Source organism: Pocillopora damicornis, chromosome 9 (genome assembly GCF_964200805.1).
Source record: "Pocillopora damicornis chromosome 9, jaPocDami1.2, whole genome shotgun sequence".
NCBI classification, from domain to species: domain Eukaryota; kingdom Metazoa; phylum Cnidaria; class Anthozoa; order Scleractinia; family Pocilloporidae; genus Pocillopora; species Pocillopora damicornis.
The window spans coordinates 1980583-2001934 of NC_142678.1; the positions used below are offsets into that span (position 1 = coordinate 1980583).

General features: G+C 38.6%; 3 protein-coding genes and 1 long non-coding RNA gene across 5 annotated transcripts; 2 read left to right on the forward strand and 2 right to left on the reverse strand.

Moving 5' to 3' along the window:
- Nucleotides 1-2460: 2460 nt before the first annotated feature.
- On the reverse strand, nt 2461-19402 carry LOC149039592 (uncharacterized). 2 transcript variants are annotated; one of them, XM_089181957.1, is made up of 3 exons: nt 19019-19393; nt 3298-4402; nt 2461-2619 (listed from the first exon to the last, which is right to left on the reverse strand). In XM_089181957.1, exons 1-3 carry the CDS (start codon nt 19299-19301, stop codon nt 2604-2606), a joined length of 1404 nt encoding a protein of 467 aa, XP_089038083.1. In that variant the 5' UTR covers nt 19302-19393; the 3' UTR covers nt 2461-2603. The 2 variants fall into 2 exon arrangements, with proteins under 2 accessions (XP_089038083.1, XP_089038082.1); XM_089181956.1 differs by lacking the exons at nt 2461-2619; nt 3298-4402 and adding an exon at nt 14574-17747 and having other exon boundaries at nt 19019-19402.
- On the reverse strand, nt 4712-9594 carry LOC149039593 (uncharacterized). Its single transcript, XM_089181958.1, has 2 exons — nt 9268-9594; nt 4712-8059 (listed from the first exon to the last, which is right to left on the reverse strand). The coding sequence occupies exons 1-2, from the start codon at nt 9500-9502 to the stop codon at nt 5916-5918; spliced, it is 2379 nt and encodes a 792-aa protein (XP_089038084.1). The 5' UTR covers nt 9503-9594; the 3' UTR covers nt 4712-5915.
- On the forward strand, nt 9985-11825 carry LOC149039594 (uncharacterized). The gene is made up of 3 exons (XR_016179649.1): nt 9985-10306; nt 10942-11034; nt 11719-11825. It is a non-coding gene; the product is annotated as an uncharacterized LOC149039594 (long non-coding RNA).
- On the forward strand, nt 11724-15189 carry LOC149039595 (upstream-binding protein 1-like). The gene is made up of 4 exons (XM_089181959.1): nt 11724-11830; nt 12955-13043; nt 13466-13536; nt 14034-15189. The coding sequence occupies exons 1-4, from the start codon at nt 11799-11801 to the stop codon at nt 14112-14114; spliced, it is 273 nt and encodes a 90-aa protein (XP_089038085.1). The 5' UTR covers nt 11724-11798; the 3' UTR covers nt 14115-15189.
- Nucleotides 19403-21352: the final 1950 nt, after the last annotated feature.

Here is a 21352-nt window from a genome sequence, read left to right on the forward strand (position 1 = left end):
AAGCTCTGTACACCGGCCAGTTTACATCATAAACTCAGTTGATAACAATTAATTACCTTGTTATACTTTCTCACCGACGCAGCACCACACTTTCTTCAGAAACTTACCCCCTTTATAGTCTAAATCCCACCATTATCACCACATCTGTAAGAGCAGTTTTCAACTGACTTTCGAAAAACCAAAACCACTTAATCCGAACAAGCAATCATAATAATGGTTAACATTATCAACAGCCGATGAAAAAACAAATTATACAAGCAAACTACCAATAGCGCGGGAGATCGCGGAGGGCCAAGAGGCAATTTATTTTTGTTTTGCATCTGATTGGATAAAGCAAACAAAAGCAATCCCAGATCAATTTTGACATGCAATTGAAAACTTCTCTGTTACATGGAATTTTCTCATCGCACTCACTTGCATTACATATTTTGAAGCCTACGACTTTCGTACGGGTTCAGAACTTAAAAAACATGATAACAGTTGTGGTCATTAGGACACCAAAGGGGGACAAAAAATGCAAAAGATCGTGCCAATCGAAAAATCCTAGAAAAGCACATTCCTCTTTTTGGTCACGGGAGTTTTCTGGCGTCAACGATTTGTTTGTGGTGGGCAGCAATATGAAAACGCCAAAAGCTCCTACGAAAACGATGAAAGTGCGGGAGATGAAAATCCCTTGATAAATTACCTCGGCCGTTGGGCAATTGCGCTGGCATTCACAGCAACAGCACAGCTTTCTCCAGGGCCTAAGTTTAGCGAGGAAAACGATGATGCTACAGATGGTGCAGGTCTGCAGAAACACCTGTGACAGATAGGTGAACAAAAAACACAAAAAGAGCCCTAATGGTATTACCAGGCCACCCAAAATGAATAAAAACACATTACATTAATTTCGGGGTACTCCTTTGTGGATATTTAACTTATAAAAAGCCTAATAAACCATCAATAGCCACCAAATGATCAGGAATACGAAGAAAAAACTTCTGTAATAGTTTTTCTGAGTCAATCATAGAGCGAATAAAAACAGAGCTATTGTAGGATCTCAGTAACTTCGACACTCAGGTGGAAATAGCTCTACCAATCAAATACCAGATATGTCGACTCGCTCTCTATTCCCTTCTCCACGAATAACCAATCCCACGCACAGTTCATTCCAGAATCTTTTATTTTACTTCTTCTAAACTTTACTTAAAGCGAAAGTATCGTTAAACTGAGATAATATTACAATAACCTTGTATACTAGTATTACATGTATAACCCAGATTAGAACTTATAGGACGATTGTATTTCACATTCCACTGTTGGTGGCCAAAATTTTAGGAAAGGTTTGCCTTTACGACACTTCTCGATTGCGTTTTTTTTCGCTTCTTAAATGGCCCTTGGCACTGTCTTGACCAAGGACTTCGCTTTAAATAAATTGACTCGGTTGATCGAAAGTACGTGCGGAAATGACAGATCCTTAAAGATGAAAGATTTTCTCTAATTCTAAATATTTTGGGAAAAAAATCTAAAAAGTTTACATATACCTTCACGAACGTTCCAGGAAAAAATTCATGACAATTACAAATGGCCATTACAGCCTTGCAATACAGTATACTTCCTTTACAAATTCCAGCTGGTTATGATGCTAGCTAAATTACTACATGGATCATTTAATCACATGATGAAGTCTTGGTTTCAGTAAGTTATGAAAATAGCTAAATGTTAGCTTTAAAAGCAAGTTATTTACATTTAGCCTGACCTCTTGATTGACTTGATTATCCTGCTTTTAATAAGTTTGAGAGCAGAAAAAGACACCTTGCAATTCTCGAAAAAAAAGTTTCGGTTTTTTAAATATTGATAGAGAGAGTTTACGGTATCCCAATATCCCTCACTAACTATAGTTCCATTTGAATTTCAGAATGCCCTTCGACTTTATCATGCGTTCCTCCCAATAGCCCTCTTATCATCACCAAGGTAAGAAACCACATGTTAAGACTGAGCCTACAAGAGGTGCTGAAAGCGAAAGCAGGGGGTTGTAATATCTTTCTTGAAAGATCCGATGTTAAATCCCAGAAGTAAAGGAGTATATAACTACCCCCTCCCATTAGATCCCTCAGCCATCTCTACGTCTTTCAGAGCAGTTTTCAATTGCTGTCGAAAATCTAAAACCATGTAATCACAACAGTCAATATGAACAAAGATTGACGTTATCAATAGCCAATAGGAAATCAGAGTAAAACAGGTAAAATACTAAAAGCGCAGGAATTGGGTGGAGAACAAGTCAAGATTAATTTTCGTTTTGTAATCGCAGACCGAAGTAAAACAGAGATGATGCAAGCCCGGATCACTTTTGGCACTCAATTGAAAACTCCTCTTATGCAGGAGTTTCTGCCTCCCTACTCACTTCTCTCTCTGGTTCAATTCTATTATGTTGTGTATTAGCCTGCGGGCTTTGCACGCCTTCAGAACTTATAAACATGATAACAAACGCACCCATAAGGAGAGCAAAGGAAGATAAAAAATGCCACAGGTCATGCCAGTCGAAAAATCCAAAAATGACACATTCTTCGTTTTGGTCACGAGAGTTTTCTGGTGACGACGTTTTGTTTGTGGTGGGTAGCGCTTTAAAAACGGCAAAAGCTGCTGACAAAATGAAAATGGTGACAATGATGAAAAGACCTTGTAAAATGACCTTACGGTTGCGAGGGTTATCGCACTCGCAAGTACACTCGCATTTGCATTTGCAAAGCTTCTCCCAAAGCGTAGATTTAGCTAGGATTGCGACGAAGCTATAGGAAATGTATGCAAACAGAAACACTTGAGCCAGATCGCTAAACAGTAAAGAGATAAAAATCCCACAAGGCACTATCAGGCCACCCAAAAGAAATAACAACGCGTCAAATTTATCTTTACAGTCACCCTCACAAATTTTTTGTTGCATATCTAATTTATAGTAAGCCCAAAAAAGCATCACAAGCCACCAAATGACCAAGAATGCAAAGAAAAACCCTTGCATTACTTTGTTGAGCCCAACGTTGGAGTTAAATAGTACTCCAAAGTAGTTAAAAATAAAAAGAGGCACAATAAAAAAAAGGAAGAAGTTAGAAGCGCCAACTGGGTGTTTCGCATTTTCAGAAGAGGTACAACGATTCTGCTCAATGCCATTATACAACAACAGTACAGTTAAACCAGCTATGATAAACATGAAGGCCGAATCGAACTGAAATGTGAACCTGCTTGGACAGAAGTGATAAAGAGTGGAAAACAATCCCTCAAAGACTAGTCCAGGAAAACGCATACCCAATAGAAAAACAGTACCTCTTTTTCATTGCTGTTGCCTCCACAGCGTCTCTACCGCTTTGGCAACGAACATTCACTTTGGTTTCCAGTATCAGTACCCACACAACTAAGATTAGACCGTGGACTATGTAAGTCAAGTTACTTATCATCAAGTTAAACGGAATATCATGATTTGCAACTCTATAACAAAATTCGTTGTAGTAACATTTATCTCTGTTCCCTTCCTTAATCATCGTATACCAGTTTGCAAACACGAACTGAAAAGCACCTACCATAAGCATATTACCCACAATACCTGTAATATACGAGAAGGTCTTTGGACCAAAGGAAAACCAATGATATCTGATAACCTTTAACATTTCAACAAAAAAGACCCAACATGTTAAATCAGCATTATTATTGAACTGATTACCTCCGCCAGGCTTTACCTGGGTGAGAGACTCTTCGAAGAGAAAATACGCAAAGATAGACACTCCTATACCAACCAAAAGTGATAAAAATAATAGGACACAAATAGGCATGGCATAATTATAATCAAACGACCTTGACAGATTTAAAGTGACCTTTTTTGACCCATTAAATTTGTCGTCACCTAAGTTCTTCAGACCAATTCCAATGAACCATGTGGAGACGGAATCGGTTAAAGGGGGAATGGAAACTCTGGATAAAGTTATCCGTCCTTTTGTTGCAAAGGAGAGTCTAAGAGATTCCTTCTCGTAATCTATGCTCTCTAGGTCTTCCTGGAGATCGACCTCTTTACAGTTCTGTGATACCTTCAAATAGGCAGCAAATTTTGATTGAGACGTGGCAGTGATATCCAGTTGTTTATTAGAGATACCTTGAGATGAAATGAACTGGAACACGCTCACCTCATTTTTCCAGACATTGACTGTGTGTGGTTCATCAAGCGCTATTTCTGATGCACCTTCGGCTATTTGCACTGTGAAGGAAAGCCCACTGCCTTTTCCCACCACTGATAACAACTTCTCCCCCGTGTTTTGATCATTGGTCGAACGGGTTGGACAAATGCTTAAAGTGTTCCAAACTGGTGTTGGTTCTAAAAGGTTCACGTGACCAAGTAGAGACGAGTCAACTTGCTGGTACAAGGAAACGTGCAAGAAACCTAAAAATAAAAGGGATAACCTAGCACATGAATACATCATAACTACACAGCAAAATATTACCCGAGTCGATAAGTGCCCGGAGTAATAACAAGCAAACAGTTTGAAGCGCGGGAAAACGCGGGCGACCAAGTCTCGACTGGGTTTTAGTTTTGCATCTGATTGGTAGTTGGTGGGGTGGCCGAAGTTTCCTGGGCCAGTCATAAAGCGAAGAAAAACAAAGCTATGACCAACCCGGATCAATTCGACACTCAGGTACAAATAGTTCTCGGCTACAGATCGTTTAGCAGATGTGTTATTCTGCACGAGTATACAATCCAACGCACTGTTTATTATTATAATTCTTCTTAAATTCAGTAAATACAAAGGTACCGTTTAACTGACATAATGCCATATAATAAACTAGTATCCTGGTATTATAACAGAGACTATAACTTCTAGGACGATTATATCTTACTTTCTATTGGTGGCCAATATTGTTCAATATAATAATGCCCATAAAGATTACTTAGGTTGCAAATGCTAGCTGGTTATACTGTTAGCTGAAGTTAAAAAGATGATTAGCAATACTTGACTGAGTAAGTTTTAAGAATACCCGGATGCGAGTTTGAAAAGTAAGGTATTTACGATGTACATTTAACTCTCGTCTAGTCATAATCTCTCTCTCTCTTGATTATTATACTTGTAACGGGTTTGATAAACAATGATACGTCCCTTACGATCATCTTGCACGCGTATCAGTTTTTCGAAACCTTCTATATCTTAAGCGTCCTTTGGCGACTATTGAAGAGTTTATGGACCCATTGTCCACCACCACTCGTACTTGCCCCATGCTTTCATTTTAAATTCAGAATGTCCTTTAACTTCACCAAAGTGAAACCAATACAATGCGATATTTACTTGACATGAAGGCCTAATGTTAAATCCCACTAGTATAGGAGACTATGTTCACCTCGGCTATAATCTAAATCCGAAAAATGAAAAACCATTCGCTCTGACGAAGGGCTAAGCTCAAAACGTCAGCTTTAAAACTCTGTACAGTGGCCAATTTACATCATCAACTCAGTTGATAACACTTAATTACCTAGTTATACTCTCTCACCGACGCAGCATCACACTTTCTTCAGAAACTTACCCCCTTTATAGTCTAAATCCCACCATCATCACCACGTCTGTAAGAGCAGTTTTCAATTGACTTTCGAAAAACCAAAACCTCTAAATCCTAACAAGCAATCATAATAAAGATCAACATTATCAAAAGCAGATGAGAACACAAATTATACAAGCCAACTACCAATAGCGCGGGAGATCGCGGAGGGCCAAGTCGCGATATATTTTTGTTTTGCATCTAATTGGTTGAAGAGGATGGTGCCCGTTTTCTACGCTATTCACAGGCCGAAATAAAGCAAACAAAAACAATCCTAGATTAATTTTGACATGCAATTGAAAACTTCTCTATTATGTGGAGTTTTACATGGCACTCCCTTACATTACATATTCTGAAGCCTATGACTTTTACACAGGTTCAGAACTTAAAAACATGATAACAATTGTGGCCATTAGGACACCAAAGGAGGACAAAAAATGCCAAAGATCGTGCCAATCGAAAAATTCCAGAAAAGCACATTCTTCGTTTTGGTCACGGGAGTTTTCTGGCGTCGACGATTTGCTTGTGGTGGGCAGCGATTTGAAAACGCCAAAAGCTCCGACCAAAACGATGAAAGTGAGGAAGATGAAAAGCCTTTGATAAATTTCCTTGGCCGTTGGGCAATTGCGCCTGCATTCACAGCAACAGCACAGCTTTCTCCAGGGCCTAAGTTTAGCGAGGACAGCAATGATGCTACAAATAGTGCAGGTATACAGAAACACCTGTGACAGATTGGTGAACAAAAAACACAAAAAGAGCCCCAAGGGTACTACCAGGCCACCCAAAATGAATAAAAACACATTACATGCATTTCGGCATACTCCTTGGTGGATATTTAACTTATGAAAAGCCCAATAAACCATCAAAAGCCACCAAATGATCAGGAATGCGAAGAAAAAGTTCTGTAGTGGTTTGCTAAGCCCAGAATCAGAGTTAAAGAGCGTACCGAAGTAGTTAAAAATAAAGAGAGGCACAATAAAAAAAAGGAAGAAATTAGAGGCACCCACAGGGTACTTCACATTTTCGGAAGAAGGACAACGATTCTGCTCAAAGCCATTATACAAAAACAGCACAGATAAACCAGCCATGATAAACATAAAAGCCGAATCAAACTGAAATGTGAAGCTGCTCGGGCATAAGTGGTAAAGAGTGGAAAATAATCCCTGGAAAACCAAAGCCCAGGAAAACGCATACCCAATGGAATAACAGTACTTCTTTTTCAGTGCTGCGGCAATAATTTTTTTGCTTTCAGGCTCTGCGATGATTGTGTTTGGAATACCTCCTTCCAAAATATGAAAGTTAGTTTCAGGACATAACAGAACATGGTTTGGTAGCTCGGGTCCCCATGCCACGGCGGCTCCAGCGCTTGTACAGCTGGCCGCGATGCTTTTGAACCGCACATTTAGTTTGGTTTCCAGTATCAGTACCCACACAGCTAAGATTAGACCGTGGACTATATATGATAAGTTACTTATCATCAAGTTAAACGGAATATCATGATTTGTAACTCTATAACAAAAGTCGTTGTAGTAACAATTATCTCTGTTCCCTTCCTGAATCATCGTATACCAGTTTGCAAACACGAACTGAAAAGCACCTACCATAAGCACATTACCCACAATACCTGTGATGTAGGAATAGGTCTTTGGACCAAAGGAAAACCAGTGATATCTGATTACCTCCCACAGATCGCAACCTGAAATTTTTAGGTTAGTTTGAATTCGATTACTATTGGCTTGATCACCTGGTGGAAGGAACTGGAGTTGTATACCCATCGCACCATTCATGTTGGCCATTACAGTTGCGCCACCAAACCTTATCTCAGAGAGGGACTCTTTAAAAAGAAAATGTGCCATGATAGACACTACTATACCACCCAGAAGTGATGCGAGACATAGCGCAGAAACCGGTTTGGCATAGTTATAATCAAACGACCTTGTCAGCTTTAAAGTGACATTTTTTGACTCACTAAATTTGACGTCACCTGACACGTTCTTCAAACCAATTCCAATGAACCATCTAGAGGTGGAATCAGTTAAAGAGGGAATGGAAGCTCTGGATAAAGTTATCCGTCCTTTTGTGGCAAAGGAAAGTCGAAGAGATTCCTTTTTGTAATCCACAACTTCTAAGTTTTCCTGGACATCTTCGCATATGTGTGATACCTTTAAGTAAGCAGCAAGGTTTGACTGTGACGTGGCAGTAATGTCCAGTTGTTTATCAGAGATACCTTGGGGTGGAATGAACTGGAACACGCTCACCTCATCTCCCTGGACATCGAATGTGTGTGGTTCATCAAGCGCAATTTCTGATGCACCTTCGGCTATTTGCACTGTGAAGGAAAGCCCACTGCCCTTTCCAACCACGGATAACAACTTCTTCCCTGTGGTTACATTATTAGTCAAACCGGTGGGACAAATGTTCAGAGTGTTCCAAACTGTTGATGGTTCTGAAACGTTCAGGTGACCAAGTAAGGATGATCCATCGGCGTGGTACAGAAAAACATGCAAGAAACCTTAAGAGAGAAGATTACAGTTTGCAATTTCCTATTTAAATGTGGGGATAGTGTGCTACTCTACTGGAATTGCTCGCGTGCTGGTCTCTGAATCAAGCTGGACTGCTACTGGAGACACAATTTGTGTTTCAAATTCAAGTGAGACATTCGCTCACGTAGCTCATCAAATTTCTATACATAATGGTGAATCTAGAAAGATCCTAGCCTTATATTTCCCACCAGTATCAAGTTGGGACATGACGAATTAATCTCCAGTGGTTGACTGCATTTTAAGACACTGCAGTAAAAAAATTATACAAGGCTTAATTTGAGAGGGACCCGCTTCTCTACTGTTATTAGCAGAGCGCTATTCTGACCAAATGAGCCACAAATTTGAAAAAAAATTAAGAGAAAGATCTATGTATTAGAATGAAAATCTACTTTTATTTCTCTCCGTCTATTTTTACGTTTTCAGATTACTGAGATGGCATCCTTTGGAAAATGATTCAAAATTAGAGGTTGTCGAGCAAAAGTCCTCACTTCGCAAAACGTCTTCAACTACGAAAGCACCATGAAGGATAAAATAAGCCTGATATAAGGAAAGATACTGTCTAACTTCTGGACTTCAGACAATAGTGGAGGGATTATTGATCTTGCCAAATAGTTACTTATATCCCTACGCAGTCAGAAACAAATTGGTTCAACCTGCGGGTCGCATGACTAACGATTCAGCATAAGTTTTCATCGTAAATCTCGAAAGAGGGGACTCTTATATCTGCATAACTGACTGTGCAAGCAGAAAATGGCCGCAGAAATAGCTGCAAAACGGACCTAAATTAATAAGGGTCACCAATATTGGAAATTTCGAGAACAGCTTCGGATTGCTGAAGCGGAATATTTTGGTAATGAAATCAACATACATGGTTTGATGCTACTCTGGTTTAAAGATTTAATTAATGTAACCGAAGAAGGTACAATTCATAGACCCACTTTACGGCACTCCTGTCTAGTGCTTTCAACAGGGGTGATCTAAACGCTGCAACAAGAGGTCCTTTTTATACGATCACTAATTAGCTGCCTTTTTTCTGAAGAAGTGTAAATAGGCGTCAGGAAGTAAGCTGCCCACGCTTCTTTAAATCGTGATGATGGCGGCTTACTTCCTGGCGCCTATTTAATTCGTCTTTTGAAGTGTTTGTTAAACTATTCTATCAAACTGACTCTACTCTCACCTCTTTTGTTGTCATTCCTTCGAGTACTCACTCGTAAAAAGCTACTAGGTTTATCCAACTTCAACACGCAGGAACGTTGTAAATTATTATCGTCAGGTAGTCTACCACTGATCTCTGTCACTGCATTCTGAGAATTTGAAACATTCATGCCGGACGAACAGTTTGCCTGAAGTTTTCCCCAGGCAGGGAGGCACCAAGTGAGAGCAAACAGGAATGCATGAACGATAAAGAACATCCTAAGAAGAAAATCTGGTGTTACTTTGAGTTAGCGAGACAGAGCCCTCTTCGGTTTGTTGTGTTACTAACAGCAGATCTGTGTTGGTATGCATATGATTCTCCATATGGTGGTTCTGAAGAAAAGAGTTTAGACATAATAAATCATAAATTACCGTCTGGCTGTGAATAATTTTTTTTAGTGTCTAGTATATTCAGACTTGAGCTATTAATAGCTATAGCTACTGTCTACTTGCGCATGTGCCATTTGCTAAAGGAAACATGACAGAGAGGAAAACTAACGATGCTAAGTCTTGGAAATATATGGATATAAAGCAAAGTGGGGAAAAATTTTGCGCCGTATTTGAACCTTAAACAGCACGCCTTCATTTCTAGAGGAGTAAAATTCTTAGGATGTCTTCAAATATCTGTAGCACGCTGTAGCACGCTATGCATACCTATGTTTATTTGGCGTGAATATCAAAACGAGGTTAGTCTCGTACCAGTCCCCACAATTGAGACGAACATGTGCAAGTTGCTCTCAATCGTGTTGATCTGTCATTCTGCAAAACTTTCAGCGTTCTTATCCAATTTGTCACCAACATATCCTGTCCACTCATATGTGAATGGGTCAGATAGCATCGATGATCTCAAACTGATGCACTCGTGAGGGTGAATGCAGTAAAACTCGCCGCAAGATGGCTAGTAATACAAGCTGGCGAATAGACGACATGGATGGCGGTTTGGACGGTGGACTCGCTTCAGAATTACTGAATCTGACTGGTCTTGGCAACGAGTATGTGGCGGATGGTGCATACAACATGAGGTACGAATAACAAAAAATTGGAATACTAACTGAGAATGCCCGCCGTGTACCTTCTGATCAAATGGAACATAACTTGAAAAATGATCAACTCACTGACACGTAATGTTTTAATTTTTGCCCTCAGAGCTCTCTATAAAAAGTGCCTTAATCTTTTTTCGATAAGGAATGTGAGCTTACCTTTTTCCATCCGATTGTAAAACGTTCTGTGGCTAGATCGTGTCGAAAAAAGCACGGATGGAATTTATTTTCATGTAACTTTGCATGTAACAGAATGACATGTTACTCTTGTACATGTATCATGATAACAAGACGGGTGAGAGCCATGGGAAAATCTTAAATCTACAAAATAGCTTGAATTTGTGATAAAGTAAATCTTAGTTTTTTCCCAGCAGCAATTAATTAAGAAAAAAAAATTACATTCTTAGCCTCATGAATGGCTTTGATTCCATTGCTGACCTTCAAAGAATGCAGGATGCTTGTAAAATTTTAACCCCTTTCATTCACAAGATCTCATTGATAATTCTCCTTACTGTCTGTCATCCAATGCTTATGATGGTAGGTTGGAGAATTTGGTTTTGGATCAACTAATAATTGTTAACATCAAATAATTGATGTCCTTTTTTCTTTGTTCAAAGTGATGTCCTTAACTTGCCAATTTTCAAGGATGAGCCACCAGGAAGTCACCTAAACATGGACACCATTGGCTCTGTTTCTTCCGCAGTGACAGAGTAAGTGAGTCATTAAGAAACTGTGGTGCTGCATCAGTGGGAGAGTATTTCAGGGTAGTTTAATATTATCAACTAAGTTGATAACATCAAGTTGTTGTCTTCAATGTTGTTGTCATTATCAATGTTAGGTTAATTGATAGACCTCATGTTGCAGGTACTTATTATATCGAATGAAAATTAAGCTTGTCTAAGTTTGTGAATTGTCCTCAGAGCTTTGAAAATGAGGTCACCATGGCAACTAAGCCACAGCTTACTTCCAGCCACCTGTCAGCATCAACAAGCAGGGGTGTGGAAAGAATACTTCTCCCTTTATTTCCTTAAACCAGCATCTATATTCTCTATACTTTTCCCTTTACATTTCCTTTGGTATCAACAAAGAGAATTTGTTTGACAATTACAAGCTTCTTAAATTGGTGATCATTTCCTCTTTTCTCACTACCTCTACATTTGATTCAAGGGTGAAATTGTAAAGAGAAAATAGAGGACAATCACTCTTGAGGGTGAAAGGGTTAACTAAAATGGCAGAGAGGGAAACTTAGCAAGTAAGGGAAAGAACTCCACAATCCTTCTGGTAACCCTCTTGGAGCCCAGAATAACACTCTAATGAAACTGCAATATCTTCTTGGTGTTAGCCTTATCTTATGTTACTTTTAGTTGCATTTCTCTATTTTTGCGTTTTCCTAGAGTAACCAATGGGGTGAATTCTTTAGACTCTGGCCTCCAAACAAAAGCAGGAAACTCTTGACTTGTAGCAGTCATCACCAATGTCATCTGCTGGAAGCTTAGAGGTTAATAGGTAAGTACCAAGCATCTTCACATCTTCATTTGTAACAGTGTTCTCCTTTTCAGGCTTTACATGTAACTGGTTACATTTGTTGCCTGAAGGGCCCTTTTTTTAACTACCAAACTGAACAACTTATAAAAATTCTTGGAAATTCAAACAGGTTAATTGGATTGCTCTACCGGTTTGAAAGTTTCTTTTACACTGTACTTGTCATGCCCAGAATAAGGGAGAACACTGATTAACCTTATGAATTTCTGGAGTAATTGATTTTGGTGTGTACTGCTCCAGCTAAACTGCCTACTGAATGGTTCTAAATTGAAAGAAACAGATGTTATGTTAGGGAGATGATGATGTAAACATTTCCTTGTATATCCCTAAGACTTCAATTAAAAAAGATGTTTATTCCATTGTTAGTTTCATTTTGCAGATTGATAGATTGTTGAAAGGAAGTTTGCTACTGGTTTTTTCAGGCCTCTTTTCTCAATTGCTCACATTTCAGTTCAGCCCACCAGTGAGAATTGTTTCTTGGCTGAATTTTAATCCACAGGTCAAATGAAATTTATTTCATTAAAAAATTTTGATCAGATTTCTTTATGGAAAAGATGAATCCTTTAAAATTCAGGGCACTCCCAACATGTAGCTTCGAAACTCATTTTGTATTGACACCCAACTAGTGTCTTGGAGGCACATCAGCTTGCATACTCTCCATACTGTTCTCTATATATTTCCTGAGGTGCTGAAAGGAGAATTTGTCAAACAATCAAGAGCTTGTTTGGTGATCATTTCCTTCATTCTCATGACCTTACTGTTTTATTCAGGGGTGATATTGTAAGGAGAATCTAGATGCTAGTCACTCTTAGAGGTTAAAGGGTAAAATCTGCCAAAGCCTGAATCTACAGACTTCCTGTCTGCAATTTCAGCAATTACAGCTCACCTCACTTGCTTAAAAACTGAATACTGATTTTTCAGGTCTGCATTAAACTAGAGGAAGTAAGTTTATTTTTTCTTAGTTACTGGGTAGATTTGATTCTCCTTTTGGAAAGGAATGAAGTTAGTAATGTTGCCTGTAGCTTGCGATACTGTTAGTCCATTGTTCTATCATTTAGGTGTTTGTTATTTTTAACTTTTGTCTGCAGTCTGAGTTACAGGTTCAGGTACATTTTGAAAGCTGCAACTTCTCCTACAAAGAGACTTGAAGAAGATTCCTTAACTTATCTTAATCAAGGTAACCCTTTTTACTCTAACAGCAGCATGCATATTCTCCATACTGTTCTTCATACATTTCCAAACATGCTAATAAGGAGAATTTATTTAACAATCAAGAGCTTCTTTAATCAATGATCATTTTCTTTATTCTTGCAACCTCAGTGTAACTCAGAGGTGATGTTAATAGGGGAAACGAGATACTTATCACTCTGAAGGGTCCTAAGAGTTAAATTACTGACCTATAGTTGACTGTAATTGAGATTTCTTCAGATTTTATTTGTAAGATGAAAATGATTACTGACAAATATTTGCCCTTGAATGACATTGTGCAGTTACATGTAGAAATCACTTTTCCAGTTCTCAGTCAAAATGGAACCATAACTGAATTAAAAAGCTTTTCTAGAATGCTCTTATTTTTAATCCTCCTGGTTTTGTTTTCAGGGCAGGCATATTTGTTGGAAATGATGTGCCTACCATTAGAGGCTGCTAAATTTGAAGGCAAACATTTAAAAGTAAGGACATATTTTTTACTTAAGTTTTCTATCAGGGTTTGTACAGGTCCTGCAAAACCTGGAAAGTCCAGGAATTTTATTTTGAAATTTTCTGGGAATGGAAAGTCCTGAAAAAGACTACAGGTCCTGGAAAGTTCTAGAAATCTGCTGAACTCAAGCAATAACATTTTCAGATTTTATGTTATGAAAATGTTTGTAGACTGTAACAAGAATTGATTTTGAAATCTAATTGGGATTGAAAGGGTTGAAGGTGAAATTTAGAGTCCTGGAAGAATCAGTTTGAGTTCTGGAAAAGTACTGGAAAAGTTGTTGAAATTTGTTCTGTTGTTCTTAAAACTAGTTGTTATGTGTGCATGATTTGGGAGCCAGTGTTTTATTTTCTAATCACGGATAGTTTTAACTTGTTGAGGAAGCAGCTGCAAATTATGAGGTAACTAAAGTAAGCATTTAAAATGTAAAAACATATGGGTGTAATTTTGTTTCTTTTTATTTGACAGAGTGCAATAAAGCTGTGCTTTTATGAGAGAAAACTTCAAGTCCAAGAATCTGAAAAAGATGCAAAAATATGCCTGTACTAGGCGGTTGACAACCCTAAGCAACATAATTAACAGAATCTTGTAAATAATCTATGATTAATTAAGTGAATGTTCCCCTTATCGGCCACGGATGCCTTTAAAGAGGACATTTTAACTGGGCGTCCTCCAACCAAAACGATTCGCAGTCGCAACAGTCAATCAGAACAAAGGAAAATATGGTCAGTTATTAAGAGCCCGGAGTATGCCATGCAGACTGTTAGAAGCGCAGGGAAGCGCAAGTGACCTACAAGTTACGACAGCTTTTTTCATTTTTGCACCAGATTGGTGGCTGAAAGGGTGACGGGAGTTTTCTGGCCAACTATAGTGCGAATGAAAACAGAGCTATGGCAAGATCTGGGAGTGTTTTCGACACTGAGGTGGAAATAGCTCTACCAATCAAATACAAGATATGTTGACTCACTCTCTGTTCCCTTCTCCACGAATGACCAATCCCACGCACTGTTCATTCCAAAATCTTTTATTAAACGTAAGTTAAAGCGAAAATATCGTTAAACTGACATAATACTGCAATAAACTTGTATACTAGTATTACATGTATAACCTAGATTAGAACTTCTAGGACGGTTGTGTTTCACTTTCTATTAGTGGCCAATAATTTAGGGAAGGTTTACTCTAAAAAAAAAACTACGACACTTCTCGATTGCGTTTTTCTTTCCTTTTCTTAAATGGCCCTTTTCGCTGTCTTGCCCAAGGATGTCGCTTTAAATAAATTTCCTAGGTGATTTTAAGTACGTGCGAAAATGACAAATTCTAACATGTGGAATATTGTCTCTAATTCTAAAAATTTTAGGAAAAAATCTAGAAAGTTTTTAAATGCCTTCACGAATATTCCAAGAAAAAATCATGATAATTACAAATGGTCATTACAGCTTTGTATTAAAATCATTCTCCTCTATAAGAATAGTGCAAAAACAGTATACTTCGTTCACAAATTCCTGCTGGTCATAATACTAGCGAAGTTTGTACATGAATCATTTAATCACATGATTAAGTATTGGTTTCAGTATGTTATGAAAATAACTAGATGTTAGCATTAAAAGCAAGTTATTTACATTTAGCCTGTCTATAATTCTCTTGATTGACTTGATTATCCTGCTTTTCACTGTTTTTTGGAGCAGAAAGAGACACCTTGCAATTCTCCAATACGAGTTTCCGTTTTTTAAATATACACAGAGAGTTTACAGTATCCCAATATCCCTCACTAACTATATTTCCCTCATGCTTCCGTGTAAATTTCAGAATGTCCTTTAACTTTATCATGCGTTCCTCCCACTAGCCCTCTTATCATTACCAAAGTAAGGAACCACATGTTAAGACTGAGTTTACAAAAGGTGCTGAAAGTCAAAGCAGGGCAGTGTAATATTTTTCCTTGAAAGACCAGATGTCAAATCCCTGAAGTAAAAGAGCGTTATCCCCACCCCGCTTCCATTTAGATTTTCTAGAAATCTCCTGGCTTGTTATTCCCTCGCGTTTTAGCCTGCACTGCCCTTTTTTTCAATGATGTTTCTGACTCATTATGCCCCAGCGTAGTTTTCACTGCCCGTGGAACTTTGAGCTCGTTAGGTCCTGGCTCAGAAAGTTTATAGGGACGCTTCCAAGGCTTATAAATTGAGCCATCAAATGTGTTGGAAATTGTCTTCTCATACTCATGTTCAAAACACCTACCCACTCCTTCTTTAGTGAGAAGATTCTCAACCGTATGAAATGAAGTATAACGTATGTCGTTTTCAAGCTCAGAACTTATAAACATGACAACAAACGCACCCATAAGGAGAGCAAAGGAAGATAAAAAATGCCCCAGGCCATGCCAGTCGAAAAATCCAAAAATGACACATTCTTGGTTTTTGTCACGAGAGTTTTCTGGCGACAATGTTTGGTTTGTGGTGGGTAGCTTTGTGAAAACCCCGACAGCTGCTACCGAAATGATAAAGGTGAGAGAGATAAAAAGATCTTGTAAAGTGCCCTTGCCAAGAAGCTTACCAGATTCGCATTTGAAAAGCTTTTCCCAAAGCAAAGCTTGAGTTAAGATTTCGGCGAGGATAGAGAAAGTGCCTGTCATCGAAAACATTTGATCTGGATCGCTAAACCAGTAAAACATATTGATCGGACCGGATATTAGCAGGCCACCCAAAATAATTAAAAATGCGTTAAATTTGTTATTACCAGCAAACTTTGGATGCATATTTAATTTTAAAAAAACCCGAAGAACCTTCACAAGCCACCAAATGATCAGGATTACGCAGAAAAACCCCTGCATTATTGTGTTGAGCCTAGAATTCAGTAAGTAATGAAAAATAAGAAGAGACACAGTGAGTAATACGAAGAAGTTAGTAACTCCAACTGGGTCCTTCTCATTTTTAGAACTATTTTGCTTAATGCCATTATACAACAACAAAAGTAAAGTTAAACCAGCTATGACAAACATGAAGACCAACTCGAACAGATATGTGAATCTGCTTGGACAGAGGTGGCAAAGGGCGGACAACAATCCCTGGAAAACCAAAGCCCAAGAAAACGTATACCCAATAGAGAAAGGGTACCTCTCTTCTATTGCTTTTCCCCCCACCTTCACCTTCGCTTCCAGTATCAGTACCCACACAGCTAAGATTAGGCCGTGGATAATGTAAGTCAAGTTGCTTATTATCAAGTTAAACGGAATATCATAATTTACCACTCTATAACAAAAGTCGTTGTAGTAACATTTATCTCTGTTCCCTTCCTGAATCATCGTATCCCAGTATGAAAGCACGAACTGAAAAGCACCTATCATAAGCACTATACCCAGAATACCTATGATGTAGGAATGGGTCTTTGGACCAGAGCAAAACCAGTGATATCTGATTACCTCTGACATTTTACAAACTAAAACCTCTAAATCAGTATTGTAATTGAACTTATCACCTTCACCATGCTTCACCTGGGTGAGAGACTCTTCGAAGAGAAAATACGCAATGATAGACACTAATGTACCAGCCACAAGTGATACAACAAATAGGTCACAACTAGGAGTGGCATAATTATAATCAAACGACCTTGTCAGCTTTAAAGTGACATTTTTTGACTCACTAAGTTTGACGTCACCTGATAAGTTCTTCAACCTAATTCCAATGAACCATCTGGAGACGGAATCCGTTAAAGGGGGAATGGAAAAGCTTGATAAAATTATGCGTCCTTTTGTTGCAAAGGAAAGTCGAAGAGATTCCTTCTTGTAATTTATGCTCTCGAGGTCTTTCTGGACATCGACCTCTTTACAGTTCTGCGATACCTTCAAATAGGCAGCAACTGTTGATTGAGACGTGGCAGTGATGTCCAGTTGTTTATCAGAGATATCTTGGGGTGGAATGAACTGGAACACGCTCACCTCATCTCCCTGGACATTGACTGTGTGTGGTTGATCAAGCGCGATTTCTGATGCACCTTCAGCTATTTGCACTGTGAAGGAAAGCTCACTGCCTTTTCCCACTACGGATAACAACTTCTCCCCTGTGTTTTGATCATTGGTCAAACCGGTGGGACAAATGCTTAAAGTGTTCCAAATTGGTGTTGGTTCTGAAAGGTCCACATGACCAAGTAGAGACGAGTCAACTTGTTGGTACAAGGAAACGAGCAAGAAACCTAAAAATAAAAGGGATAATCTAGCACATGAATACATCAACAAGTACCAAAACAGATGATAATAAGATTTCATAAGAGCCTACTAATGTGGGGTTAATGTCCACCCTAACGGAGACACTTTGTTCTATTTTTTAATTCAAGCGAGACATTTAGCCCACACATTTATCCAAATCTCTTTACATTGTAGTGAATGTTAGGGAAGGTCACAGTCTGAAAATGTTGAGGCTTCCTCTAAGCGCTATTATCAGTACAAATGTTTTTATTTTCATAACTCACACCCAAGTTCCACATATCAGAGCAAAAATCTTCTCCTATTTCTCTTTACCCTTTACTTTTCATAGTATCTTTTGGAAACAGATTTGGAGAGTTAATTTCTACTTCCTACTCTAACCTGCCGTGACTTATCCTTGCGCACAGACTAGGAATAAAAGGAACTAATAGAAAGAAAGAATCTGTTTAGACAATCAGACTTATCGGGAGGGGGAGTGGGGGGAGTGGGGGAGAGTGGGGGGGGGGGGGGGCGGGGGGACGGGGGGAGTGGGGGAGATGGGGGAAGTGGGGGTAGTGGGGGAGTGGGGGGGATTGGGGGGAGTGGGGGGAGGGAGGGAGGAGGGAGGTGAGCGGGTCACTTACTAGGAGAGTAAGACAAATTCAGCGAAAAAGAGACCTTTCCAAGTAGCTACCGATCTCTCTGACCATTTTTGGACTCGGAATAAGAGTGTACATGCTGGATAAACATTAGACATCTGAAATATGCTGCGCAGTCAGAAGCGAATTAGTCCAACAAAACTAAGTGCAAGAACTGCAGGAGCGAGGGTGATACGTTTCAAGTTTCTTGCAGAAACGTTGGTTTTGCTCATACTCTTTCAAGGGCAGTCTATCCTGAAATCGCTAGGAGTTTAAAGTTGGCATTTTGTTCATGGAATACCACAACAATAATTTTCAGAATTAAAGATCCTTTCGTAAGAAGCGACCACCCCGATGAATGCATAAGTGGCAATTCAGTAAAAGTTTCAATTTCAAGTCTCGAAAGAAAGAACCCTAATCTGTGCAAACAGCGAAAGTATTCAGGAAAAGATGCAAAGTCCTGAATCGATAATAGTTACCACCTTCGGAAATTTCGAAAACACTTTCGGATCACTGAAGAATAATCAAGGAATTAAATCAATATAGAAAGAGAGATTTTGTATCTTCATTAAACCAAAAGTCAACAAAACTTCGCTCTCCTAGAAGTAGATAAGACCACTCTATCAAACTGGTTATGCCCTCACCTTTCTTCTTGTCATTCCTTTTAGTTTTCACGCGTAAAAGGCTCCCGGGTTCGTCTAGCTTCAAAACGCAAGATAGCTGCAGGTAGCTGTCGGTGGATATTGTGCCAGTGATCTCTATTACCCCACTCTGCACATTTGAAACATTCATACCGGACAAACATAATGCTCGAAGATGTCCACAGGCTGACGGGCACCAAGCGAGCAGGAGTAGGAATGAATATAAGAGGACTGAAAACATCCTGAAAAGCAAGGCTTGTGTTGCTTTATTTAGACAGCATTGCATTCTTACGAAGGATCTTTAATTCTGAAAATTATTGTTGTGGTATTATTTGCTGCGTGCAAACAAGAGACCTGAAAGGTGTTTTAAGCCCTGTTGATTCTCAACACGACACTTTGGACAAAAGACAAAAGCCTAGTAATAACAGGTTGCGGTCTTGTTTTAAATAATTTATTTAATGAATATTCAGGGTCAAGGTACTCAGGCTTTTCGTTGTGGCTGAATCCACGCAAAGTTAGAAAAATCCTATTTAGCCTTGGGGAAAGCCAAAAGTACAAGCTCAGATTCCAGAAAATAACTCCAGCAAAAATAGATTTCTTTCAAACTTTGCCCAGGAATCTAATTTAGTCTAAAAGTAATCGAAACCACCTTGGTTTTTTCAAATATAGCAAAGTAATTTTTTTCTGAGCGAAAATCGCTTCAGCGCTCAAAAATGGCACAAATTGTCGAGCTCGTCTTTTCACCAAATTTTTGTTCGAGGGTTTTGTTTTGCTTCGCAAATTTAGATTAACCCTTTATGAGAACACAGCAGATCAATTTTGTTTTTTTAACGGTTCTTTCACTAAAAAATTTGTTTTTTGTTTGACACCTACTTTGACGCCACCGCCATGACCGGAAATATGTAACTTTTTAACTCGGCTCTGCGAAAAATTCCAACTTCTTTCCCAGGATATTTTTATCCAGACTGACTGAAATAGGGTAGAGCATGGAAATATAAAAACATGTTGTGGTTTCGGCGGACTCCTAGAATAGCCGGTTAACAAATTACGTGCATTTTCGAAAATTCGACCTAACGATGCACATGGAGTTGTCTAAAAAATAAACGATACCTATGCGGCCAACTTATGTTTTACGAGTGATATGAGTCCGCAAAGGCTTTTTTAAGACTCGCAATAGGATAAAACATCATTAAGTAAAGAAAAATCTTCATCTTCATCTTCATCTAGAAAAATACGACCGCCGAAAGTTGACTCTTATCTCCAGGCGACCTACTGTTTTGTTTATCACTCAATTAACGAGAAAGGGGAAAAAACTTCAGAGGTAGAATAGCTATGACAAGATTCACGTTTATTCAGGATAAAACTGTTTCAAAGTCGAAGTTTTCGTATTCGTGGTATTTTAAGTGAGGTCCTTTCCAGTTGATTACGTGACGTGATATCGATCAAATAATATTTTACCACGCGAACTAATTTATCCTAAGGCCCTTTCTTCTGAATTTGTGAAACGAGACTTGGTTTTTTCTTTTTCCTGCAATTCGTTCCCGCATCTAAAAGTGCACGGATGAGTTTTGTCTAAATTAATTTTTATTCACACAACCTGAGACAGTCCCAAACCCCATCTCAAAGAAGAAGGACATATTTTATTCAGTACCCTATTTTGGTCCTAGCGTTTCAGAAAGTTAAAATAAATGTATATCTTTTCAAGTCTTCATATTTTTCTTACTTCATCCGACTGTTCCTTCCTTTAGGTCTGCTACGCATTATCCAGAATCCAAATAATCCAAACCGTCACAAATGTCAACATTGACTAAAGTTGTAGAATTTCAATTTACCAAAATAGTTGTTTGAAACTTACATTGCGTAATTTAATTCTTTCATTCATGAGCAATCTTCGACCATTTGTGATAGTTTCTTAACCAAACTTGATTTGGTGTCGCTTAAGTGTTACGGGAAAATTTATTGATTTCTCCGTGTGTTTGTTTGGAACATATTTATTCGTAAACTTTCACACTTAACCATTTCCAATTTATTCAAGCTCATTCAAGTTCTTTCATACTAGTAAATCAAAAATATATAGAAAACCACAGTAGCTTTTGAATGGTAAACTAAGGGATTTCTGCTTCGTTGCTTGCTTTCATTGTACACCTGCATGTCGGTACTATTGTAGTTCATTACTAGTGAAATTTGAGGTAAATATAAGTGTCAATGGTCTTTCTGAAAATATTGGCTTTCATGGTAGTTTGCAGGTGAGTTTATACTCGTAATTTTAATTTCCTTTCATACATAGTTTCCCACACCAACCCAGTTGCATAGATAAGCAGAAACTTTTAATTACTT

What these genes read in the sequence shown, in the direction of transcription:
- LOC149039592 (XM_089181956.1), bottom strand. Translation starts at nt 19,301, where the DNA reads ATGCAATGCTGTCTAAATAAAGCAACACAAGCCTTGCTTTTCAGGATG. An exon ending in AAGGAATGACAAGAAGAAAG is followed by an intron (nt 17,748 to 19,018) that starts GTGAGGGCATAA and finishes TTTTATTTTTAG; the next exon opens with GTTTCTTGCTCGTTTCCTTG.
- LOC149039595 (XM_089181959.1), top strand. Translation starts at nt 11,799, where the DNA reads ATGTCATCTGCTGGAAGCTTAGAGGTTAATAG. An exon ending in GGAAGCTTAGAGGTTAATAG is followed by an intron (nt 11,831 to 12,954) that starts GTAAGTACCAAG and finishes TTTTGTCTGCAG; the next exon opens with TCTGAGTTACAGGTTCAGGT. An exon ending in TTGAAGGCAAACATTTAAAA is followed by an intron (nt 13,537 to 14,033) that starts GTAAGGACATAT and finishes TTTATTTGACAG; the next exon opens with AGTGCAATAAAGCTGTGCTT.
- LOC149039593 (XM_089181958.1), bottom strand. Translation starts at nt 9,502, where the DNA reads ATGTTCTTTATCGTTCATGCATTCCTGTTTGCTCTCACTTGGTGCCTC. An exon ending in AAGGAATGACAACAAAAGAG is followed by an intron (nt 8,060 to 9,267) that starts GTGAGAGTAGAG and finishes TTCTCTCTTAAG; the next exon opens with GTTTCTTGCATGTTTTTCTG.